We start from the raw sequence: 25,801 nt of genomic DNA, 5'->3' as shown, positions 1-25,801 counted from the left end.
GGAAGATGACTCTTCTTCTGAAAACCAAAGCTTCAGCTAAAGCAAGTCCAGTACCTCCCAAAGGGAAGACCTTCGTTGCCTCAAATCTTCGGAAGCAACTTCTTAAATGGGCTCATTCATCTCTATTTTCTAGGTTATCGTGGATCAATTTTCTAAAATGGCGCACTTTGTACCCCTAATAGGACACCTGGCACTGGGGGTACATGTGAATGACACCTGACACAGGGGGTCTATATGATATCTGTCCCCGGGGTATATATGACACCTGACACTGGGGGTATATATAACACCTGACACTGGCGGTATATATAACACCTGACACTGGGGGTATATATAACACCTGACACTGGGGGTATATAGGACACCTGACACTGGCGGGATATATGACACCTGACCCCGGGGGTATATATAACACCTGACACTGGGGGTATATATAACACCTGACACTGGCGGTATATATGACACCTGACCCCGGGGTTATATATGACACCTGACACTGGGGGTCTATATAACATCTGTCCCCGGGGTATATATGACACCTGACACTGGGGGTATATAAAACACCTGACCCTAGGGGTATATATAACACCTGACACTGGGGGTATATAGGACACCTGACACTGGGGGTATATACAACACCTGACACTGGGGGTATATAGAACACCTGACACTGGGGGAATATAGAACACCTGGCACTGGGGGTATATAGAACACCTGACACTGGGGGTAACACTTGACACTGGGGATATAATATATATATATATATATAGCACCTGACACTGGGGATATATATAGAACACCTGACACTGGGGGTATATATGACACCTGACACTGGGGGTAACACCTGTCCCCGGGGGTATATATAACACCTGTCACCGGGGGTATATAGGACACCTGACACTGGGGGTATATAGGACACCTGACACTGGGGGTATATAGAACACCTGGCACTGGGGATATATAGATCACCTGGCACTGGGGGTATATAGAACACCTGACACTAGGGGTACATAGAACACCTAGCACTGGGAGTATATGTGACACCTGACACTGGGGGTATATATTAAACACCTGGCACTGGGGGTATATATAGAACACCTGTCACTGGGGGTATATAGAACACCTAGCACTGGGGGTATATGTGACACCTGACACTGGGGGTCTATATGACACCTGACATTGGGGGTATATATGGAACACATGGCACTGAGGGTATATATAACACCTGGCACTGAGGGTATATATAACACCTGACACTGGGGAACACCTGACACTGGGGGTATATACAGAACACCTGACACTGGGGGTATATAGAGAACACCTGGCACTGGGGATATATAGATCACCTGGCACTGGGGGTATATAGAACACCTGGCACTGGGGGTATACAGAACACCTGGCACCAGGGGTATATATGATACCTGACACTGGGGGTATATATAGAACACCTGTCACTGGGGGTATATAGAACACCTGGCACTAGGGATATATAGATCACCTGGCACTGGGGGTATATAGAACACCTGACACTAGGGGTACATAGAACACCTAGCACTGGGAGTATATGTGACACCTGACACTGGGGGTATATATAGAACATCTGGCACTGGGTGTATATATAGAACACCTGTCACTGGGGGTATATAGAACACCTGGCACTGGGGGTATATATATCACCTGGCACTGGGGGGTATATATAGAACACCTGGCACTGGGGGTATATAGAACACCTAGCACTGGGGGTATATGTGACACCTGGCACTGGGGGTATATATGATACCTGACACTGGGGGTATATATAGAACACCTGGCACTGGGGGTATCTATAACACCTGACACTGGGGGTATATATAGAACACCTGACACTGGGGGTATATATAGATCACCTGGCACTGGGGGTATATAGAACACCTGTCACTGGGGGTATGTAGAACACCTGGCACTGGGGGGTATATATATATATCACCTGGCACTGGGGTTATATATGACACCTGACACTAGGGGTATATATAACACCTGACACTGGGGGTATATATGACACCTGACACTGGGGGTATATATAGAACACCTGACACTGGGGGTATATAGGACACCTGACACTGGGGGTATATATAACACCTGACACTGGGGGTATATATAGAACACCTGACACTGGGGGTATATAGGACACCTGACACTGGGGGTATATATGACACACAGTACATAGCGCGGGCGGCAGCAGCAGCAGCAGCCAGGTGCAGGGGGCGGGGCAGTGGGTGGGGCAGAGGTGCCCCCTGAGTGGCGGGCTGGGGGCGCTGCCGGCCTGTGATTGGCTCCCGGGGGCACATTACTCCAGCAGCCCGGGTGGCGGCAGCAGCCGGCTGAGGAGACGGAGGAGGATGGACGCGGCGCCCCCGCCACAGCCGCCGGCCCCCGGCACGGTGAAGCGCCCGATGAACGCCTTCATGGTGTGGTCCAGCGAGGAGCGGAAGCGGGTGTCCGCCCGCCACCCGAAGATGCACAACTCGGAGATCAGCCGGCGGCTGGGGGAGGTGTGGCGGGGGCTGGCCGAGGACGAGCGGAGGCCCTACCGGGAGGAGGCCAAGCGGCTGCGGGCGCAGCACGCCCGGGACTACCCGGGCTACAAGTACGCCCCCCGCAAGAAGCGGAAGGAGAAGCGGGAGGGGCCCCCCGGGCCCCAGCTGCAGGAGGAGGGGGGAGCGGCCCCCCAGCCCCGGGACATCATGGGGGCAGAGAGGCAGCAGTACGCCGGCTACCAGGACCCCTATAGGTCGGTGATCCCCCAACATCATCTGCCCCCTCTCCATATACCCCTATATCATCTGCCCCCCTCTCCATATACCCCACTACATCTGCCCCCTCTCCATATACCCCCTACATAATATGCCCCCCTCTCCATATACATAATCTGCCCCCCTCTCCATATACCCCCTACATAATCTGCCCCCTCTCCATATACCCCCTACATAATCTGCCCCCTCTCCATATACATAATCTGCCCCCCTCTCCATATACCCCTATATCATCTCTCCATATACCCCACTACATCATCTGCCCGCTCTCCATATACATCACCTGCCCCCTCTCCATATACCCCACTACATCATCTGCCCCCTCTCCATATACATCATCTGCCCCCTCTCCATATACCCCTATATCTGCCCCCCTCTCCATATACCCCACTACATCATCTGCCCCCTCTCCATATACATCACCTGCCCCCTCTCCATATACCCCACTACATCATCTGCCCCCCTCTCCATATACCCCCAACATAATCTGCCCCCTCTCCATATACATAATCTGCCCCCCTCTCCATATACCCCCTACATAATCTGCCCCCCTCTCCATATACATAATCTGCCCCCCTCTCCATATACATAATCTGTCCCCTCTCCATATACCCCTATATAATCTGCCCCCTCTCCATATACCCCACTACATCATCTGCCCCCCCCCCCCCCCCCTCTCCATATACCCCACTACATCATCTGCCCCCCCCCCTCTCCATATAAATCATCTGCCCCCCCCCTCCATATAAATCATCTGCCCCCCTCCATATAAATCTGCCCCCCCTCTCCATATAAATCATCTGCCCCCCCTCTCCATATAAATCATCTGCCCCCCCTCTCCATATAAATCATCTGCCCCCCCTCTCCATATACTTCACTACATCATCTGCCCCCTCACCATATACCCCGTACATCATCTGCCCCCTCTCCATATACCCCTATGTCTGCCCCCCTCTCCATATACCCCACTACAGCATCTGCCCCCCTCTCCATATACCCCACTACAGCATCTGCCCCCCTCTCCATATACCCCACTACAGCATCTGCCCCCCTCTCCATATACCCCACTACAGCATCTGCCCCCCTCTCCATATACCCCACTACAGCATCTGCCCCCCTCTCCATATACCCCACTACAGCATCTGCCCCCCTCTCCATATACCCCACTACAGCATCTGCCCCCCTCTCCATATACCCCACTACAGCATCTGCCCCCCTCTCCATATACCCCACTACAGCATCTGCCCCCCTCTCCATATACCCCACTACAGCATCTGCCCCCCTCTCCATATACCCCACTACAGCATCTGCCCCCCTCTCCATATACCCCACCACAGCATCTGCCCCCCTCTCCATTTACCCCACCACAGCATCTGCCCCCCTCTCCATATACCCCACCACAGCATCTGCCCCCCTCTCCATATACCCCACCACAGCATCTGCCCCCCCTCTCCATATACCCCACCACAGCATCTGCCCCCCCCTCTCCATCACTACATCATCTGCCCCCCCTCTCCATATACCTCACTACATGTACCCTATATCATCTGCCCCCCTCTCCATATACCCCTATATCATCTACCACCCTCTCCATATACCCTCCTACATCATCTGCCCCACCTCTCCATATACCCTCCTACATCAACTGCCCCCCTCTCCATGTACCACCTATATATGACCCCCTCTGCCTATACCCCAACATCTGCCCCCTCTCCCTATACCCCCCTATATCATCTGCCTATACCCCCTGTATCATCTGCCCTCCTCTTTATATACACCCCTATATCATCTGCCCCCTCTCCATATAACCCTACATCTGCCCCCTCTCCATATAACCCTACATCATCTGCCCCCTCTCCATATAACCCTACATCATCTGCCCCCCTCTCCATATAACCCTACATCATCTGCCCCCCTATCCATATACCCCCTACATCATCTGCCCCCCTATCCATATACCCCCTACATCATCTGCCCCCCTCTGCATATACCCCCTACATCATCTGCCCCCTCTGCATATACCCCACTACATCATCTGCCCCCTCTGCATATACCCCACTACATCATTTGCCCCCCTCTGCATATACCCCACTACATCATTTGCCCCCCTCTGCATATACCCCACTACATCATCTGCCCCCCTCTGCATATACCCCACTACATCATCTGCCCCCCTCTGCATATACCCCACTACATCATCTGCCCCCCTCTGCATATACCCCACTACATCATCTGCCCCCCTCTGCATATACACCACTATATAATCTGCCCCCCTCTCCATATACACCACTATATCATCTGCCCCCTCTGCATATACACCACTATATCATCTGCCCCCTCTCCATATACCCCACTATATCATCTGCCCCCTCTGCATATACACCACTATATCATCTGCCCCCTCTCCATATACCCCCTACATCAACTGCCCCCCTCTCCATGTACCACCTATATCTGCCCCCCTCTGCCTATACCCCCAACATCATCTGCCCCTCTCCCTATACCCCCTATATCATCTGCCCCCTCTACCTATACCCCCTATATCTGCCTATACCCCCTGTATCATCTGCCCTCCTCTTTATATACACCCCTATATCATCTGCCCCCTCTCCATATAACCCTACATCATCTGCCCCCCTCTGCATATACCCCACTACATCATCTGCCCCCCTCTCCATATACCCCACTATATAATCTGCCCCCCTCTCCATATACCCCACTATATCATCTGCCCCCTCTGCATATACACCACTATATCATCTGCCCCCTCTCCATATACCCCCTACATCATCTGCTCCCCTCTCCATATACCCCCCTACGTCAGGCTCCCTCTCATATACCCCCCTACATCATCTGTTCCATCTCCATATTCCCCCCAACACCAACTGCCCCCTCTCCATATACCCCCAACATCAACTGCCCCCCTCTCCATGTACCACCTATATCTGCCCCCCTCTGCCTATACCCCCAACATCATCTGCCCCCTCTCCCTATACCCCCCTATATCATCTGCCTATACCCCCTGTATCATCTGCCCTCCTCTTTATATACACCCCTATATCATCTGCCCCCTCTCCATATACCCCCCTACATCATCTGCTCCCTCTCCGTATACCCCACTACATCATCTGCCCTCTCTGCCAGTAATTCCTTCTATTTTCCTCCCTATATCATCCCCAACCTTCTGCCTGTACCCTCAATATCAAATGCCCCATTTGCCAGCAATCCCACATCCCCCTGACTGTAATATATCCCCCCGCTCTGGGTGACTACGATCCCGTTACTGTGGAGGATGAGGCCCCTGACTGTAATATATCCCTCCCCCCCCCCCCCGCGCTCTGGGTGACTACGTTCCTGTTACTCTGGAGGATGAGGCCCCTGACTGTAATATATCCCCCCCCCCCCGCGCGCTCTGGGTGACTACGATCCCGTTACTGTGGAGGATGAGGCCCCTGACTGTAATATATCCCCCCCCCCCCCCTGCGCTCTGGGTGACTACGTTCCTGTTACTCTGGAGGATGAGGCCCCTGACTGTAATATATCTCCCCCCCCCCCCCCCCCCCTCCCCCGCGCTCTGGGTGACTACGTTCCTGTTACTGTGGAGGATGAGGCCCCTGACTGTAATATATCCCCCCCCCCCCCCCCCCCCCCGCACTCTGGGTGACTACGATCCCGTTACTCTGGAGGATGAGGCCCCTGACTGTAATATATCCCCCCCCCCCGCGCGCTCTGGGTGACTACGATCCCGTTACTGTGGAGGATGAGGCCCCTGACTGTAATATATCCCCCCCCCCCCCCTGCGCTCTGGGTGACTACGTTCCTGTTACTCTGGAGGATGAGGCCCCTGACTGTAATATATCCCCCCCCCCCCCCCCCCCGCACTCTGGGTGACTACGATCCCGTTACTCTGGAGGATGAGGCCCCTGACTGTCATATATTCCCCCCCCCCCCCCCGCGCTCTGGGTGACTACGATCCCGTTACTCTGGAGGATGAGGCCCCTGACTGTAATATACCCCTCCCGCCCCCCCCCCCGCGCTCTGGGTGACTACGATCCCGTTACTCTGGAGGATGAGGCCCCTGACTGTAATATATCCCCCCCCCCCCCCCCCCCCCCCCCCCCCCGCGCTCTGGGTGACTACGATCCCGTTACTCTGGAGGATGAGGTCCCTGACTGTAATATATCCCCCCCCCCGCGCTCTGGGTGACTACGATCCCGTTACTCTGGAGGATGAGGTCCCTGACTGTAATATATCCCCCCCCCCCCGCGCTCTGGGTGACTACGTTCCTGTTACTCTGGAGGATGAGGCCCCTGACTGTAATATATCCCCCCCCCCCCCCCGCGCTCTGGGTGACTACGATCCTGTTACTCTGGAGGATGAGGTCCCTGACTGTAATATATCCCCCCCCCCCCCCCCCCCCGCGCTCTGGGTGACTACGATCCCGTTACTCTGGAGGATGAGGTCCCTGACTGTAATATATCCCCCCCCCCCCCCCCCGCGCTCTGGGTGACTACGATCCCGTTACTCTGGAGGATGAGGCCCCTGACTATAATATATCCCCCCCCCCCCCCCCCCCGCGCTCTGGGTGACTACGTTCCCGTTACTCTGGAGGATGAGGTCCCTGACTGTAATATATCCCCCCCCCCCCCCCCGCGCTCTGGGTGACTACGATCCCGTTACTCTGGAGGATGAGGCCCCTGACTATAATATATCCCCCCCCGCGCTCTGGGTGACTACGTTCCCGTTACTCTGGAGGATGAGGCCCCTGACTATAATATATCCCCCCCCCCCGCGCTCTGGGTGACTACGATCCCGTTACTCTGGAGGATGAGGCCCCTGACTGTAATATATCCCCCCCCCCCCCCGCGCTCTGGGTGACTACGTTCCCGTTACTGTGGAGGATGAGGCCCCTGACTGTAATATATCCCCCCCCCCCCCCCCCCCGCGCTCTGGGTGACTACGATCCCGTTACTCTGGAGGATGAGGTCCCTGACTGTAATATATCCCCCCCCCCCTCCCCCCCCCCCCCCCCGCGCTCTGGGTGACTACGATCCCGTTACTCTGGAGGATGAGGTCCCTGACTGTAATATATCCAGTCCCCCCCGCCCCCCCGCGCTCTGGGTGACTACGTTCCTGTTACTCTGGAGGATGAGGCCCCTGACTGTAATATATCCCCCCCCCCCCCCCACGCTCTGGGTGACTACGATCCCGTTACTCTGGAGGATGAGGCCCCTGACTATAATATATCCCCCTCCCCCCGCGCTCTGGGTGACTACGTTCCTGTTACTCTGGAGGATGAGGCCCCTGACTATAATATATCCCCCCCCCCCGCGCTCTGGGTGACTACGATCCCGTTACTCTGGAGGATGAGGCCCCTGACTGTAATATATCCCCCCCCCCCCCCCCCCCCCCCGCGCTCTGGGTGACTACGTTCCTGTTACTCTGGAGGATGAGGCCCCTGACTGTAATATATCCCCCCCCCCCCCCCCCCGCGCTCTGGGTGACTACGATCCCGTTACTCTGGAGGATGAGGCCCCTGACTATAATATATCCCCCCCCCCCCTCCCCCCGCGCTCTGGGTGACTACGTTCCTGTTACTCTGGAGGATGAGGCCCCTGACTGTAATGTATCCCCCCCCCCGCGCTCTGGGTGACTACGATCCCGTTACTCTGGAGGATGAGGCCCCTGACTATAATATATCCCCCCCCCCCGCGCTCTGGGTGACTACGATCCCGTTACTCTGGAGGATGAGGCCCCTGACTATAATATATCCCCCCCCCCCCCCCCGCGCTCTGGGTGACTACGTTCCTGTTACTCTGGAGGATGAGGCCCCTGACTGTAATATATCCCCCCCCCCCCCGCGCTCTGGGTGACTACGTTCCTGTTACTCTGGAGAATGAGGCCCCTGACTGTAATATATCCCCCCCCCCCCGCGCTCTGGGTGACTACGATCCCGTTACTCTGGAGGATGAGGCCCCTGACTGTAATATATCCCCCCCCCCCCGCGCTCTGGGTGACTACGTTCCTGTTACTCTGGAGGATGAGGCCCCTGACTGTAATATATCCCCCCCCCCCCCCGCGCTCTGGGTGACTACGTTCCTGTTACTCTGGAGGATGAGGCCCCTGACTATAATATATCCCCCCCCCCCCCCCCCGCGCTCTGGGTGACTACGATCCTGTTACTCTGGAGGATGAGGCCCCTGACTGTAATATATCCCCCCCCCCCCCCCCCGCGCTCTGGGTGACTACGATCCCGTTACTGTGGAGGATGAGGCCCCTGACTGTAATATATCCCCCCCCCCCCCCCCCCCCGGCGCTCTGGGTGACTACGTTCCTGGTACTCTGGAGGATGAGGCCCCTGACTGTAATATATCCCCCCCCCCCCCCCGCGCTCTGGGTGACTACGATCCCGTTACTCTGGAGGATGAGGCCCCTGACTATAATATATCCCCCCCCCCCCCCGCGCTCTGGGTGACTACGTTCCTGTTACTCTGGAGGATGAGGCCCCTGACTGTAATATATCCCCCCCCCCCTCCCCCCGCGCTCTGGGTGACTACGATCCCGTTACTCTGGAGGATGAGGCCCCTGACTGTAATATATCTCCCCCCCCCCCCCCCCCCCCCCCCCGCTCTGGGTGACTACGTTCCTGTTACTCTGGAGGATGAGGCCCCTGACTGTAATATATCTCCCCCCCCCCCCCCCGCTCTGGGTGACTACGTTCCTGTTACTCTGGAGGATGAGGCCCCTGACTGTAATATATCCCCCCCCCCCCCGCGCTCTGGGTGACTACGTTCCTATTACTGTGGAGGATGAGGCCCCTGACTGTAATATATTCCCCCCCCCCCCCCCGCGCTCTGGGTGACTACGTTCCCGTTACTGTGGAGGATGAGGCCCCTGACTGTAATATATCCCCCCCCCCCCCCGCGCTCTGGGTGACTACGTTCCCGTTACTCTGGAGGATGAGGCCCCTGACTATAATATATCCCCCCCCCCCCCCCCCCGCACTCTGGGTGACTACGATCCCGTTACTCTGGAGGATGAGGCCCCTGACTATAATATATCCCCCCCCCCCCCCCCCGCGCTCTGGGTGACTACGATCCCGTTACTCTGGAGGATGAGGCCCCTGACTGTAATATATCCCCCCCCCCCCGCGCTCTGGGTGACTACGATCCCGTTACTCTGGAGGATGAGGCCCCTGACTATAATATATCCCCCCCCCCCGCGCTCTGGGTGACTACGATCCCGTTACTCTGGAGGATGAGGCCCCTGACTGTAATATATCCCCCCCCCCCCCCCGCGCTCTGCGTGACTACGATCCTGTTACTGTGGAGGATGAGGTCCCTGACTATAATATATCCCCCCCCCCCCGCGCTCTGGGTGACTACGATCCCGTTACTCTGGAGGATGAGGCCCCTGACTATAATATATCTCCCCCCCCCCCCCCCCCGCGCTCTGGGTGACTACGTTCCTGTTACTCTGGAGGATGAGGCAACTGACTGTAATATATCCCCCCCCCCCCCCCCCGCGCTTTGGGTGACTACGTTCCTGTTACTCTGGAGGATGAGGCCCCTGACTGTAATATATTCCCCCCCCCCCCCCCCTCGCACTCTGGGTGACTACGATCCCGTTACTCTGGAGGATGAGGCCCCTGACTGTAATATATCCCCCCCCCCCCGCGCTCTGGGTGACTACGTTCCTGTTACTCTGGAGGATGAGGCCCCTGACTGTAATATATCCCCCCCCCCCCCCCCCCCCCCGCGCTCTGGGTGACTACGTTCCTGTTACTCTGGAGGATGAGGCCCCTGACTGTAATATATCCCCCCCCCCCCGCCGCGCTCTGGGTGACTACGATCCCGTTACTCTGGAGGATGAGGCCCCTGACTGTAATATATCCCCCCCCCCCCCCCCCCGCGCTCTGGGTGACTACGTTCCTGTTACTCTGGAGGATGAGGCCCCTGACTGTAATATATCCCCCCCCCGCCGCGCTCTGGGTGACTACGTTCCTGTTACTCTGGAGGATGAGGCCCCTGACTGTAATATATCCCCCCCCCCCCCCCCCGCGCTCTGGGTGACTACGTTCCTGTTACTCTGGAGGATGAGGCCCCTGACTGTAATATATTCCCCCCCCCCCGCACTCTGGGTGACTACGATCCTGTTACTCTGGAGGATGAGGCCCCCGACTGTAATATATCCCCCCCCCCCCCCCCCGCGCTCTGGGTGACTACGATCCCGTTACTGTGGAGGATGAGGCCCCTGACTGTAATATATCCCCCCCCCCCCCCCCCCCCCCCCCGCGCTCTGGGTGACTACGATCCCGTTACTCTGGAGGATGAGGCCCCTGACTGTAATATATCCCCCCCCCCCCGCGCTCTGGGTGACTACGTTCCTGTTACTCTGGAGGATGAGGCCCCTGACTGTAATATATCCCCCCCCCCCCCCCCGCGCTCTGGGTGACTACGTTCCTGTTACTCTGGAGGATGAGGCCCCTGACTGTAATATATTCCCCCCCCCCCGCGCTCTGGGTGACTACGTTCCTGTTACTCTGGAGGATGAGGCCCGTGACTGTAATATATCCCCCCCCCCCCCCCGCGCGCTCTGGGTGACTACGTTCCTGTTACTCTGGAGGATGAGGCCCCTGACTATAATATATCCCCCCGCGCTCTGGGTGACTACGTTCCTGTTACTCTGGAGGATGAGGCCCCTGACTATAATATATCCCCTTCCCCCCCCTGCGCTCTGGGTGACTACGATCCCGTTACTCTGGAGGATGAGGCCCCTGACTATAATATATCCCCCCCCCTCCCCCCGCGCTCTGGGTGACTACGTTCCTGTTACTCTGGAGGATGAGGCCCCTGACTGTAATATATCTCCCCCCGCGCTCTGGGTGACTACGTTCTTGTCGCGGATAGGCACCCTGACTGTAATATATTCCTCCCCCGTGCCCATATGTACATACTAATGAATATGAGCACAGTACCCCACTTCTTCTCCTGGTATCGGTTCGATGCAGCTCTTAGTTATTGGGTGGGGGGCTGGAGGGATTGAATTGAGCTCCAGCTGTGGTTTGCTCTGCATATTTGTAGGGTGCTATACTGTATTACACTTCAGTGACGCCCTGTCTCATGGTCCCCATCTGTCTCTTCCAGTTACTTGCCTTACCACGGCCCGCCCAGGACGGACCTCCTTCCCCCTCCCATCAGCGACGTTTCTGCACTGTACGGATTTGGACTCTATGATTACGGGGAGCGGAGGGGCATTCGCCCACAAGTCCACTACCCAACGGTGGAGGTGGAGAGCGGAGGATCTCTTACCAGTCTATGACCTGAGGAGCACTGGACATCATACCAAGGAATAGAATTGGGTTGTGTGGACCCCTCGCTACCTTCTCATGAGGGTCACCAGCGTCCTCGGTTCCAAGGACTGTAGTCAGAGATGCTGCGCGGTTTATATAGGCTGGAGACTATGTATGTGCGTCATAGCATATGCTCCTAGGAGGTGCACATCGATGGGGGGCATTAAAGTCCCTATAGAAATCATATAAGACCTTTCATAGGTTAGAATCTCCTGAGCTGAGCCATACGGCGTGTGTACGGGGGAGCCTTAATGTCAGGGCAGCTGTGTAGTTCTAGGGGGGCTTCTGGCTGCTAGCCGATAGTGTATGAACCCCGGAAGGACTGACGCCTCTGAGGTCTAGAAGTACGACTGAAGTCTCAAACACTGTGTTACTGGTATTTTACACTCTAGATTTTTTTAATGAAATTTGTATTTTTTGTAGTGAATTATTAAAGTAATAGGAAATTAACCGTGTTAGGCGGTATTATTCTCTGAGCCTTGTACTTTTTTTGTTATACTTTTCACATTTTGTAGATAGCCGCCATGCTGTGTACCTTGTGACCATGCCAGTAGAGCTTACAGTCTATATGAACTACATGAAACGCAAATCTTATTATTTTTCTTTATGAAGATGTTCATGTACGCCCTGAGTTGCACGTTACGCCGATATTCGCGCTGTCAGATGATCTTCTGCGCATGCATCCCGATTTTGGTGGCACAAAGCCCCCAATCCACTTTAGATGCAAAAATCTGAGATATGTTCTTGGACAGTGACGCACGGAGATTTTGCGTCTTATGGAAGTGCCGCTATTTGGTTCAGCGTCTTTGTACGCAGTCGCTCCCACCTAGGAGGCCATACCCAAATGGAGAGAGTGCACCAGGATGGGTGAAAATGTCAATGGAGTAAAGATCTCGGTCCTTGCACCATCGGATGCCCAGATGTACATCAGGGATGGACTTTGTAGTGTAATCTGCATAAATACGCAGATGCGACTGCGGCAAAAGAAAGCGGGCTGAATCGGGCCCATGCTGTTCTCCAGCTCTGACTCATTTGCCCATCTGTCTTCATGTTATACATTGACTCAAACAGCACATGGTGGAATAAAAGGAGGGTAAAGCTGTCTGACCAGATGAGCCAACTGTGGGAAAACACCTCATAAAGCAGTAATGAGATATGGGATGAGTTTAAGAGAGGAAGGCACTAGTAGACCCATGAAGCAGCGTAGCCGGCACCTGAGGGAGTTTTTGTGGGTGAGGTCAGGCCTGGGTGTGGGATAAGAGCTATGGATGGACATCTAGATTGGATCAGTATTACGGGTTTTATTCTGAGGTCTGTTGGTAGTTCATTGAGGGAGTAGCAGCAGATCATTAAATGAATCATGGTGCAGAATGAGTAAGTTGATGGAGTTAGTGTCTAGATCAGAGGTTCTCAAACCCGGTCCTTAAGGCACCCCCAAAGGTCTAGGTTTTAAGTATATCTAATGGCTCAGCACAGATGGTTAAATCAAAGTGACTGAGGCACTAATTAAGACCCCTTTGGTTGAGCATAAAGCCTGGATTGTTGAGGTGCTTTGAGAACCTCTGATCTAGATAGGAGGGAAAGCGGAACCTCTTGTGTGAGGACACATTGATTAAGATGATTATTTCCAGGTGGAAATGACCTGGAGATCGTGTAGGTCAGGCATGTCCAAACTGCGGCCTTCCAGCTGTTGAGAAACTCCACATCCCAGCATGCCCTGACACAGCTTTAGCATTCTCTGACAACAAAACGGGGCATGCTGGGATATATAGTTTCTCAACAGCTGGAGGGCCGCAGTTTGGACATGCCTGGTGTAGGTGAAGAGAAGACCGCGCCTATAGGTACAGTGGCTGTTTAAAAGAATATATTTGGAATGTGATGAACAGTGATGTAGTAATCTCGTGGTTTACTTTGTTTAGACCAGGCATGTCCAACCTGCGGCCCTCCAGCTGTTGTGAAACTACATATCCCAGCATGCCCTGACACTGTTTTGCTGTCAGAGAATGCTAAAGCTGTGTCAGGGCATGCTGGGATGTGTAGTTTCTCAACAGCTGGAGGGCCGCAGGTTGGACATGCCTGGTTTAGACAGTATGTGTTGGAGGCCCCACAGATGGTGTATTGTGGATGCCAAAGTAAGGGAGCATTTGCAGGGATATTAGGGTGATCAATGTTTTTTTTTTTTGTTTCCTAATGAGCCCAATTTCTGTGGATTGGTGGGAGAAACCAGATTGAGTATAATCCAGTAGGGAGATGAGTGGTGACGGAAATGGTCAGTATACTGTAAGCTGGGTGCTACATTAATGTTTAGATAATTGGGAGTAGAGACACGGGTCCATGGTGAGAGTATTGGGAGAATGGGACAGATGGGGACAAATACGATGGGCCAGGAGTTAGCGTGGTGGAGTGAGTGGACAGGTTGTGACTGGATCATAAGTGAAGAGGGTAAATGTAGGACGCATACCCAGGTTGTGTTCAGATCATGACTGGTCCAACGCAGCGCATGGTGGTCCCCTCTCGATTGTATCGGACCTTTTCGTTAAGTATTTTACATGGACACTGTTTTATGTAGGATGTCAAATATGGAATGAGACAGTCAGGACTTGGTGATCTGGAGCACTGTAATATTACATTCTGGGCAACGCTAGTCATGAAGTTGGGTAAATCAGAGTTCAAAGCACATTTCCTCTGCTTCCGCTCAGCTGTGTTTTGTGGCTTCTGCAAGGATTTTGTAAGAAAAATGTCAGGGTTTGGTGGGGCCTGGGCAGTGTAGTTTGGAAGCAGCGAACTTCTCCAAACCATGTAGATTTGCTGTTGTATGACTAGACCAGGGAGCAATTCGTGTAGTGTAGGAATAGAGGGGGAAGAACTCTACGGTGGTGGGTATGGGTCTAAAGCAAGATAATGCAGGTCGGTAGGCTACCATCATGAAGTTTGTGGGTCTCTAAAGCACAATGAGACTGAGGATGGGCCTGTCCTGGGAAGAAGGGATAGGAGTCCGTACATGAAGGGCCTGATTCTGACATGCAATTCCATGGCCCTCATTCCGAGTTGTTCGCTCGGTATTTTTCATCACATCGCAATGAAAATCCGCTTAGTACGCATGCGCAATGTTCGCACTGCGACTGCGCCAAGTAACTTTGCTATGTAGAAAGTAATTTTACTCACGGCTTTTTCATCGCTCCGGCGATCGTAATGTGATTGACAGGAAATGGGTGTTACTGGGCGGAAACACGGCGTTTCAGGGGCGTGTGGCTGAAAACGCTACCGTTTCCGGAAAAAACGCAGGAGTGGCCGGAGAAACGGTGGGAGTGCCTGGGCGAACGCTGGGTGTGTTTGTGACGTCAACCAGGAACGACAAGCACTGAACTGATCGCACAGGCAGAGTAAGTCTGAAGCTACTCTGAAACTGCTAAGTAGTTAGTAATCGCAATATTGCGAATACATCGGTCGCAATTTTAAGAAGCTAAGATTCACTCCCAGTAGGCGGCGGCTTAGCGTGTGTAACTCTGCTAAATTCGCCTTGCGACCGATCAACTCGGAATGAGGGCCCATATGCGGCTGTGTTTAGTGAATGTTCTCAAACTGAACGTATCTTTGGGTGGTTCCCAGTTGGACCAAGAGTCGACAAGAATGAGGTTGTGTTTGTCAGAAAGAAGAACATTGAAGTTGGTACAGGAAGCTCTGTAGGAGAGTACTATGGACTGTTGTCTGGAGGTGACGGCCATTTCTCCAGCAGAGGCAATAGGTTGGTGGATCTGAAGATGAACAAGTTACTGAATATGAGTTTTGTTACAGACAGAATGTATTTCCAAAGGGTGCAAAATATTTGGATCTTTCCAAATAATCCTTGTGTCTTTCCCAAGCATGGTTATTTCCCCTGTTCTCTTACTTTTTACTGTCTCTTTTGATAGTCTTTTTCCACTGATATTCTACCCCTCAAGTACAGTAATACTTCGGACCTGTAGTCCTCCCACAACCACACACCACCCAGTGTGCTAATTACAAATATACGTTCTCTTCAAAAACATTATTTCTCTGACGTCCTAGTGGATGCTGGGAACTCTGTAAGGACCATGGGGAATAGACGGGCTCCGCAAGAGACTGGGCACTCTAAAAGAAAGATTAGGTACTATCTGGTGTGCACTGGCTCCTCCCTCTATGCCCCTCCTCCAGACCTCAGTTAGATTTCTGTGCCCGGCCGAGCTGGATGCACACTAGGGGCTCTCCTGAGCTCCTAGAAAGAAAGTATATGTTAGGTTTTTTATTTTACAGTGAGACCTGCTGGCAACAGGCTAACTGCAACGAGGGACTAAGGGGAGAAGAAGCGAACCTACCTGCTTGCAGCTAGCTTGGGCTTCTTAGGCTACTGGACACCATTAGCTCCAGAGGGATCGACCGCAGGACCCGTCCTTGGTGTTCGTTCCCGGAGCCGCGCCGCCGTCCCCCTTACAGAGCCAGAAGCATGAAGATGGTCCGGAAAATCGGCGGCAGAAGACTTCAGTCTTCACCAAGGTAGCGCACAGCACTGCAGCTGTGCGCCATTGCTCCTCATACACACTTCACACTCCGGTCACTGAGGGTGCAGGGCGCTGGGGGGGGGCGCCCTGAGCAGCAATAAAAACACCTTGGCTGGCAAAATAATCACAATATATAGCCCCAGAGGCTATATATGTGATAATTACCCCTGCCAGAATCCATAAAAAAGCGGGAGAAAAGTCCGCGAAAAAGGGGCGGAGCTATCTCCCTCGGCACACTGGCGCCATTTTCTCTTCACAGTGTAGCTGGAAGACAGCTCCCCAGGCTCTCCCCTGTAGTTTTCAGGCTCAAAGGGTTAAAAAGAGAGGGGGGGCACTAAATTTAGGCGCAATATTGTTTATACAAGCAGCTATTGGGGAAAATTCACTCAGTTATGGTGTTTATCCCTACATTATATAGCGCTCTGGTGTGTGCTGGCATACTCTCTCTCTGTCTCCCCAAAGGGCTGTGTGGGGTCCTGTCCTCAGTCAGAGCATTCCCTCGGTGTGTCGGTACGGCTGTGTCGACATGTTTGATGAGGAGGCTTATGTGGAGGCGGAGCAGATGCCGATAAATGGGATGTCGCCCCCTGTGGGCCGACACCAGAGTGGATGGATAGGTGGAAGGTATTAACCGAAAGTGTCAACTCCTTACATAAAAGGCTGGATGACGTAACAGCTATGGGACAGCCGGCTTCTCAGCCCGCGCCTGCCCAGGCGTCTCAAAGGCCATCAGGGGCTCAAAAACGCCCGCTCCCTCAGATGGCAGACACAGATGTCGACACGGAGTCTGACTCCAGTGTCGACGAGGTTGAGACATATACACAATCCACTAGGAACATCCGTTACATGATCCCGGCAATAAAAAATGTTACACATTTCTGACATTAACCCAAGTACCACTAAAAAAGGGTTTTATGTTTGGGGAGAAAAAGCAGGCAGTGTTTTGTTCCCCCATCAAATGAGTGAATGAAGTGTGAAAAAGCGTGGGTTCCCCCGATAAGAAACTGGTAATTTCTAAAAAGTTACTGATGGCGTACCTTTTCCCGCCAGAGGATAAGTTACGCTGGGAGATATCCCCTAGGGTGGATAAGGCGCTCACACGTTTGTCAAAAAAGGTGGCACTGCCGTCTTAGGATACGGCCACTTTGAAGGTACCTGCTGATAAAAAGCAGGAGGCTATCCTGAAGTCTGTATTTACACACTCAGGTACTAGACTGAGACCTGCAGATAGTGCTGCTGCAGCGTGGTCTGTAACCCTGTCAAACAGGGATACTATTTTGCGAACATAAGTCGTCGTCTTATATATGAGGGATGCACAGAGGGATATTTTGCCGGCTGGCATCCAGAATTAATGCAATGGCCATTCTGTCAGGAGGGTATTAGAGACCCGACACTCGACAGGTGATGCTGACTTTAAAAGGCACATAGAGCCTTATAAGGGTGAGGAATTGTTTGGGGATGGTCTCTTGGACCTCGTATCCACAGCAACAGCTGGGAAGAAAATTTTTTACCTCAGGTTTCCTCACAGCCTAAGAAAGCACTGTATTATCAGGTACAGTCCTTTCGGCTTCAGAAAAGCAAGCGGGTCAAAGGCGCTTCCTTTCTGCACAGAGACGAGGGAAGAGGAAAAAAGCTGCACCAGTCAGCCAGTTCCCAGAATCAAAATTCTTCCCCCGCTTCCTCTGAGTCCACCGCATGACGCGGGGGCTCCACAGGCGTAGCCAGGTACGGTGGGGGACCGCCTCAAAAATTTCAGCGATCAGTGGGCTCGCTCACAGGTGGATCCCTGGATCCTTCAAGTAGTATCTCAGGGGTACAGGCTGGAATTCGAGGCGTCTCCCCCCCGCCGTTTCCTCAAATCTGCCTTGCCGACAACTCCCTCAGGCAGGGAGGCTGTGCTAGAGGCAATTCACAAGCTGTATTCCCAGCAGGTGATAGTCAAGGTGCCCCTACTTCAACAAGGACGGGGTTACTATTCCACACTGTTTGTGGTACCGAAACCGGACGGTTCGGTGAGACCCATTTTAAATTTGAAGTCCTTGAACACATACATAAAAAAATTCAAGTTCAAGATGGAATCGCTCAGGGCGGTTATTGCAAGCCTGGAGGAGGGGGATTACATGGTATCCCTGGACATCAAGGATGCTTACCTACATGTCCCCATTTACCATCCTCACCAGGAGTACCTCAGATTTGTGGTACAGGATTGCCATTACCAATTCCAAACACTGCTGTTTGGACTGTCCACGGCACCGAGGGTCTTTACCAAGGTAATGGCAGAAATGATGATACTCCTTCGAAAAAAGGGAGTTTTTAATTATCCCGTACTTGGACGATCTCCTTATAAAGGCGAGGTCCATGGAGCAGTTGTTGGTCGGAGTAGCACTATCTCGGGAAGTGCTACAACAGCACGGATGGATTCTATACATTCCAAAGTCACAGCTGGTTCCTACCACACGCCTGCTGTTCCTGGGGATGGTTCTGGACACAGAGAAAAAAAAAAAAAAAGTGTTTCTCCCGCAGGAGAAAGCCAAGGAGCTGTCATCTCTAGTCAGAGACCTCCTGAAACCAAAACAGGTATCGGTGCATCACTGCACAAGAGTCCTGGGAAAAATGGTAGCTTCTTACGAAGCAAAATTCCATTCGGCAGGTTCCATGCAAGAACCTTTCAGTGGGACCTCTTGGACAAGTGGTCGGAATCGCATCTTCAGATGCATCGGCTGATAACCCTGTCTCCAAGGACCAGGGTATCTCTACTGTGGTGGCTGCAGAGTGCTCATCTTCAAGAGGGCCGCAGATTCGGCATACAGGACTGGGTCCTGGTAACCACGGATCCCAGCCTTCGAGGCTGGGGGGCAGTCACACAGGGAAGAAATTTCCAAAGACTTTGGTCAAGTCAGGAGTCGTCCCTACACATAAATATTCTGGAACTGAGGGCCATTTACAATGCCCTAAGTCTGGCAAGGCCTCTGCTTCAAAACCAGCCGGTACTGATCCAATCGGACAACATCACGGCAGTCGCCCATGTAAACCGACAGGGCGGCACAAGAAGCAGGATGGCGATGGCAGAAGCCACAAGGATTCTCCGATGGGCGGAAAATCACGTCTTAGCACTGTCAGCAGTGTTCATTCCGGGAGTGGACAACTGGGAAGCAGACTTCCTCAGCAGACACGACTGACACCCGGGAGAGTGGGGACTTCATCCTGAAGTCTTCCAACTGTTGGTAAACCATTGGGAAAGGCCACAGGTGGACATGATGGCGTCCCGCCTAAACAAAAAACTAGATATTGCACCAGGTCAAGGGACCCTCAGGCAATAGCTGTGGACGCTCTAGTGACACCGTGGGTGTACCAGTCGGTTTATGTATTCCCTCCTCTGCCTCTCATACCAAAGGTACTGAGAATAATAAGAAAACGAGGAGTAAGAACGATACTCGTGGTTCCGGATGGGCCAAGAAGAGCTTGGTACCCAGAACTTCAAGAAATAATATCAGAGGACCCATGGCCTCTACCGCTCAGACAGGATCTGCTACAGCAGGGGCCCTGTCTGTTCCAAGACTTACCGCGGCTGCGTTGGACGGCATGGCGGTTGAATTCCGGATCCTAAAGCAAAAGGGCATTCCGGAGGAAGTCATTCCTACGCTGATAAAAGCCAGGAAAGAAGTAACCGCAAACCATTATCACCGTATTTGGCGAAAATATGTTGCGTGGTGTGAGGCCAGGAAGGCCCCAACAGAGGAATTTCAGCTGGGTCGTTTTCTGCACTTCCTACAGTCAGGAGTGACTATGGGCCTAAAATTGGGTTCCATTAAGGTCCAGATTTCGGCTCTGTCGATTTTCTTCCAGAAAGAACTGGCTTCACTGCCTGGAGTTCAGACATTTGTAAAGGGAGTGCTACATATTCAGCCCCTTTTTTGTACCTTCTGTGGCACCTTGGGATCTCAACGTGGTGTTGAGTTTCTTAAAATCACATTGGTTTGAGCCACTTAAAACTGTGGATTTGAAATATCTCACGTGGAAAGTGGTCATGTTATTGGCCTTGGCTTCGGCCAGGCGTGTGTCAGAATTGGCGGCTTTGTCATGTAAAAGCCCTTATCTGATTTTCCATATGGATAGGGCAGAATTGAGGACTCGTCCCCAGTTTCTCCCTAAGGTGGTATCAGCTTTTCACTTGAACCAACCTATTGTAGTGCCTGCGGCTACTAGGGACTTGGAAGATTCCAAGTTACTGGACGTAGTCAGGGCCTTAAAAATGTATATTTCCAGGACGGCTGGAGTCAGGAAAACTGACTCGTTTTTTATCCTGTAGGCACCCAACAAAATAGGTGCTCCTGCTTCTAAGCAGACTATTGCTCGCTGCCGCATCCTAAATCAGTAACAGCCCATTCCACGAGGAAAGTGGGCTCATCTTGGGCGGCTGCCCGAGGGGGGTCTCGGCTTTACAACTTTGCCGAGCTGCAACTTGGTCAGGGGCAAACACGTTTGCTAAATTCTACAAATTTGATACCCTGGCTGAGGAGGACCTTGAGTTCTCTCATTCGGTGCTGCAGAGTCATCCGCACTCTCCCGCCCGTTTGGGAGCTTTGGTATAATCCCCATGGTCCTTACGGAGTTCCCAGCATCCACTAGGACGTCAGAGAAAATAAGATTTTACTCACCGGTAAATCTATTTCTCGTAGTCCGTAGTGGATGCTGGGCGCCCATCCCAAGTGCGGATTGTCTGCAATACTTGTATATAGTTATTGCCTAACTAAAGGGTTATTGTTGAGCCATCTGTTGAGAGGCTCAGTTATATTTCATACTGTTAACTGGGTATAGTATCACGAGTTATACGGTGTGGCTGGTATGAGTCTTACCCGGGATTCAAAATCCTTCCTTATTGTGTCAGCTCTTTCGGGCACAGTATCCTAACTGAGGTCTGGAGGAGGGGCATAGAGGGAGGAGCCAGTGCACACCAGATAGTACCTAATCTTTCTTTTAGAGTGCCCAGTCTCCTGCGGAGCCCGTCTATTCCCCATGGTCCTTACGGAGTTCCCAGCATCCACTACGGACTACGAGAAATAGATTTACCGGTAAGTAAAATCTTATTTTCCCTTCAAACCAATCCTAATGTCACTAATAAAGATCTCTGAAGGCTGATCGAGCCATGACTTATCAGCCGATGACCTATCCCTCATTTGAATACTCATTTCTTACAGCTCTGTCCCCAAGCAGCACCTTTTATACACTCAACCACTTTCAGCTTAACCCAATCATGGCTGTGGGTGTTTTGCAGTCTCACGGCCACCTCTGGTATATGCTGGAGCAAGGTGAGGTCCTACTCCTGTGAGACATTTTAGCCAGCCATTGTACAAGCTGCTGTCCTCTACATTCTCCTGTACATATCTCTATGTACTCTCGTCTTTCCTCTCCAACCTAAAGACACCTCAGTGTACCATCTGCTCTCTCCAATTCTTCCATTCCATCTGTATATACCTCCATGTACCGTCCACTCTCTACCATTCTCCCCATTTATCTGTATACACTTCCCATCCTCCCCATTCACCTGTATATATAGTACTGTGCAAAAAATTGTCAGGTGTGGAAACAATTCTTCAACATAGGAATGCTTTCACAAATAGAAGTGTTAACTTTATTTTTATCAATTAATAAAGTGAATGAACAGAAGAAAAATCTAAATCAAATCAATATTTGGTGTGATCACCCTTTACCTTCAGAAGAGCATCAGTTCTAGGTACACTTGTACACAGTGTTTGAAGGAACGCGGCAGGGAGGTTGTTCCAAACATCTTGGGGAAGTAACCACAGATCTTCTGTGGATGTAGGCTCGCTCAAATCCTTCTCTCCATGTAATCCCAGACAGACTTGATTATGTTGAGATCATGGCCCCTTGGGGGCTATATCATCACTTCCAGGACTCCTTGTTCTTCTTTACGCTGAAGATAGTTCTTCATTACATTGGCTGTATGTTTGGGGTTGTTGCTGCTGCTGCAGAATAAATTTGGAGCCAATACGATGCCTCCCTGATGGTACAGCATTATGGTACCTGGCTGTATTTCTCAGCACTGAGGACACCATTAATCCTGACCAAATCCCCAACTCCATTTGCTGAAATCCTGCCCCAGACTTGAATGGAACCTCCACCATGCTTCAGTGTTGCCTGCAGACACTCATTATTGTACCGCTCTCCAGCCCTTGGTGGAAGAAACTGCCTTCTGTTATAGCTAAATACTTCACATTTTGCTCATCAGTACCGAGCACCGCTGTCATTTATCTGCACCACAGCTCCTGTGTTTTTATAGAGGAGTTGCTTGGCCTTGTTTCCATGTAAAAGGTATGGCTTTTTGGACTGAAGTATTCCATGAAGACCACTTCTGGCCAGACTTCTCTGAACAATAGATGGGTGTACCTGGGTCCTCTGGTTTGTGCCAGTTCTGAGCTGATGGCACTGCTGGACATCTCCTGATTTTCAAAGGGAAGTAAGCATGATGTCTTTCATCTGATGCACTCCGTTTCCTTGGCCGACCATTGCGTCTACAGTCCTCGCGGTTGCACATTTCTTTGTACTTCAATGCTGAGAAATACAGACAGGTACTTATCCATCATGCAATACCATCAGGGAGGCGTCTGATCGGCTCCAAGTTTATTCTGCAGCAGGGCATCGACCCCCAACATACAGCCAATGGCCCTCATTCCGAGTTGATCGCTCGCTGACGTTTTTCGCAGCGCAGCAATCAGGTTACTACTGTGCATACGTATGCACCGCAATGCGCAGGCGCGTCGTATGGGTACAAACAGCATCATTGCTGTGCAATGCTTCTAGCGACGAATCCATTCGCACAACCGATCGCAAGGAGATTGACAGGAAGAGGGCGTTTGTGGGTGTCAACTGACGTTTTCTGGGAGTGATAGGGAAAACACAGGCGTGTCCAGGCGTTTGCAGGGTGGGCGTCTGACGTCAGTTCCGGGACCGGACAGGCTGAAGTGATCGCAAGGGCTGAGTAAGTCCAGAGCTACTCAGAAACTGCAAAAAAAACATTTTCGTACCGCTTGGCTGCACATGCGATCGCACACTTACAAAGCAAAAATACTAAAGATGAGCGGGTTCGGTTTTACTCGGATTTCAAAACAGCATCTTATTGGCTCACGGATGTCACGTGTTTTGAATAGCCAATAAGAAAAATCCGGAAAACCAAACTTTAACCGAGTAAAACCGAACCCGCTCATCTCTAAAAAAAATACACTCCCCCATGGGCGGCGACTATGCGTTTGCACGGCTGCTAAAAGTAGCTAGCGAGCGATCAACTCGGAATGAGGGCCAGTGTCATTAAGAACGGTCTTCAGCATAAATAAGAACATGGAGTCCTGGAAGTGATTATATGGCCCCCATAGAGCCCTGATGAAAACATCGTTGAGTCTGTCTGGAATTACATGAAGAGACAGAAGGATCTGAGCAAACCTACATCCACAGAAGATCTGTGGTTAGTTTTCCTAGATGTTTGGAACAACTTCCCTGCAGAGTTCCATCAAAAACTGTGTGCAAGTGTACCTAGAAGAAGTGATGCTGTTTTGAAGGAAAAGGGTGGTCACAACAAATACTGATGTGATTTAGATTTATATTCTGCTCAGTCACTTTCCATTTTGTTAATAGATAAAAACTAAATTATTAACACTTCAATTTTTGAATGTATTCTTACTTTACAGAATTTTTTTTCACTGGCCTAAAACTTTTACACAGTGCTGTATCTCCATATACCGTCTACTCTCTCCCGTCCTGGATATTATTATTAGAAAAATATGTATACGGTGTCACGGTACGGTCACCAGTAGGACAGTAGAGGGTACACAGAACATTACAGTACAGTAGGCAGAACATAACCAGAGTACAAGTAACAATTAGCACCACAATTCTTGCTATACAATACAGCTGGGCAGCAAGGTGGGCGAGGGAGTAATCGGCGACGGATAGAACCTGTCTCCAACAGTGACGGCACGAAGGATTAGAGCTGCTGGGAGAGACAAACCGCGATGAACGAGAGGAATTCCGGGATAAATGGCCACTGCGTAGGTGAAGGTTGTCAATGAAGTGCAGGTTTTGGCAGGTGGGGAGTGGATATACCTCCATGTACATTTCTCATATGTCCTAGAGGATGCTGGGGTCACATCAAGAACCATGGGGTATAGACTGGATCCACAGGAGACATGGGCACTTTAAGACTTTCAAAGGGGTGTGAACTGGCTCCTCCCTCTATGCCCCTCCTCCAGACTCCAGTTTGGAATTGTGCCCAGGGAGACTGGATGCACACTGAGGAGCTCTACTGAGTTTCTCTGAAAAGACTTTGTTAGGTTTTTTATTTTGAGGGAGAACTGATGGCAACAGTCTCCCTGCTTCGTGGGACTAAGGGGAGAGAAGTTAGACCTACTTCTAGTGAGTTTAAAGACTCTGCTTCTTGGCTACAGGACACCATTAGCTCCAGAGGGTTTGATCGCTAGGTACGCCTAGATGCTCGTTCCCAGAGCCGGCCGTCACCCCCCTTGCAGAGCCAGAAGACAGGTGAGTAGAAAAAGCAAAAAAGACTTCAGTGACTGCTTCTGGGGTACCGCACAGCGATCGCGCTGCGCGCCATGCTCCCACACACACAGCGGCACTACAGGGTGCGGGGGGCACCCTGGGCAGCATATAAACCTCTATATGACACTGGCAACAGGGGACATAGTGCCAGGGCACTGTCCTAACCCCCGCCAGTATAAAAGTTTTTAAAATATAACGGGACTGAAGCGCGCCATTACGGGGCGGAGCTTAGCCCTCAGCTCACACAGCCCAGCGCCATTTTCTCTACACAGGCTGCAGAGACGCTGTTCCTTCCTCTCACTGCTGCATAAGTATCAGGGTGAAAAACGGGGGAGGGGGGGGGCACAGTAAATTTGGTGCAATATATGTTGATTATAAAAACGCTGCAGGACTGGGGCATTGTTTCGTGTTTTCAGAGCCGTTGGTGAAGCGCTGGGTTGTGAGCTGGCAAACTCCCTCTGTGTCTCTCTGACAGACGTTAGGTGGGTCTGTCCCCTATATGCCCAGTGTGTCTGTGAGTGGTGAATACACGTGTGTCGGCATGTCTGAGGCGGAGTGCTCTTCCCAGG

At 52.1% G+C, this 25,801-nt stretch overlaps 1 protein-coding gene across 1 annotated transcript; it reads left to right on the top strand.

Annotated features, from left to right (window-relative positions):
* The first annotated feature begins 2,318 nt into the window (after window positions 1-2,318).
* On the top strand, window positions 2,319-12,594 carry SOX15 (SRY-box transcription factor 15). Its single transcript, XM_063930665.1, has 2 exons — window positions 2,319-2,770; window positions 11,939-12,594. The coding sequence occupies exons 1-2, from the start codon at window positions 2,379-2,381 to the stop codon at window positions 12,111-12,113; spliced, it is 567 nt and encodes a 188-aa protein (XP_063786735.1). The 5' UTR covers window positions 2,319-2,378; the 3' UTR covers window positions 12,114-12,594.
* Window positions 12,595-25,801: the final 13,207 nt, after the last annotated feature.

Source organism: Pseudophryne corroboree, chromosome 6, assembly GCF_028390025.1.
Source record: "Pseudophryne corroboree isolate aPseCor3 chromosome 6, aPseCor3.hap2, whole genome shotgun sequence".
NCBI classification, from domain to species: Eukaryota; Metazoa; Chordata; class Amphibia; order Anura; family Myobatrachidae; genus Pseudophryne; species Pseudophryne corroboree.
Note: the sequence above shows the minus strand (reverse complement) of the source record. Positions and strands in the feature narration are given on the sequence as shown.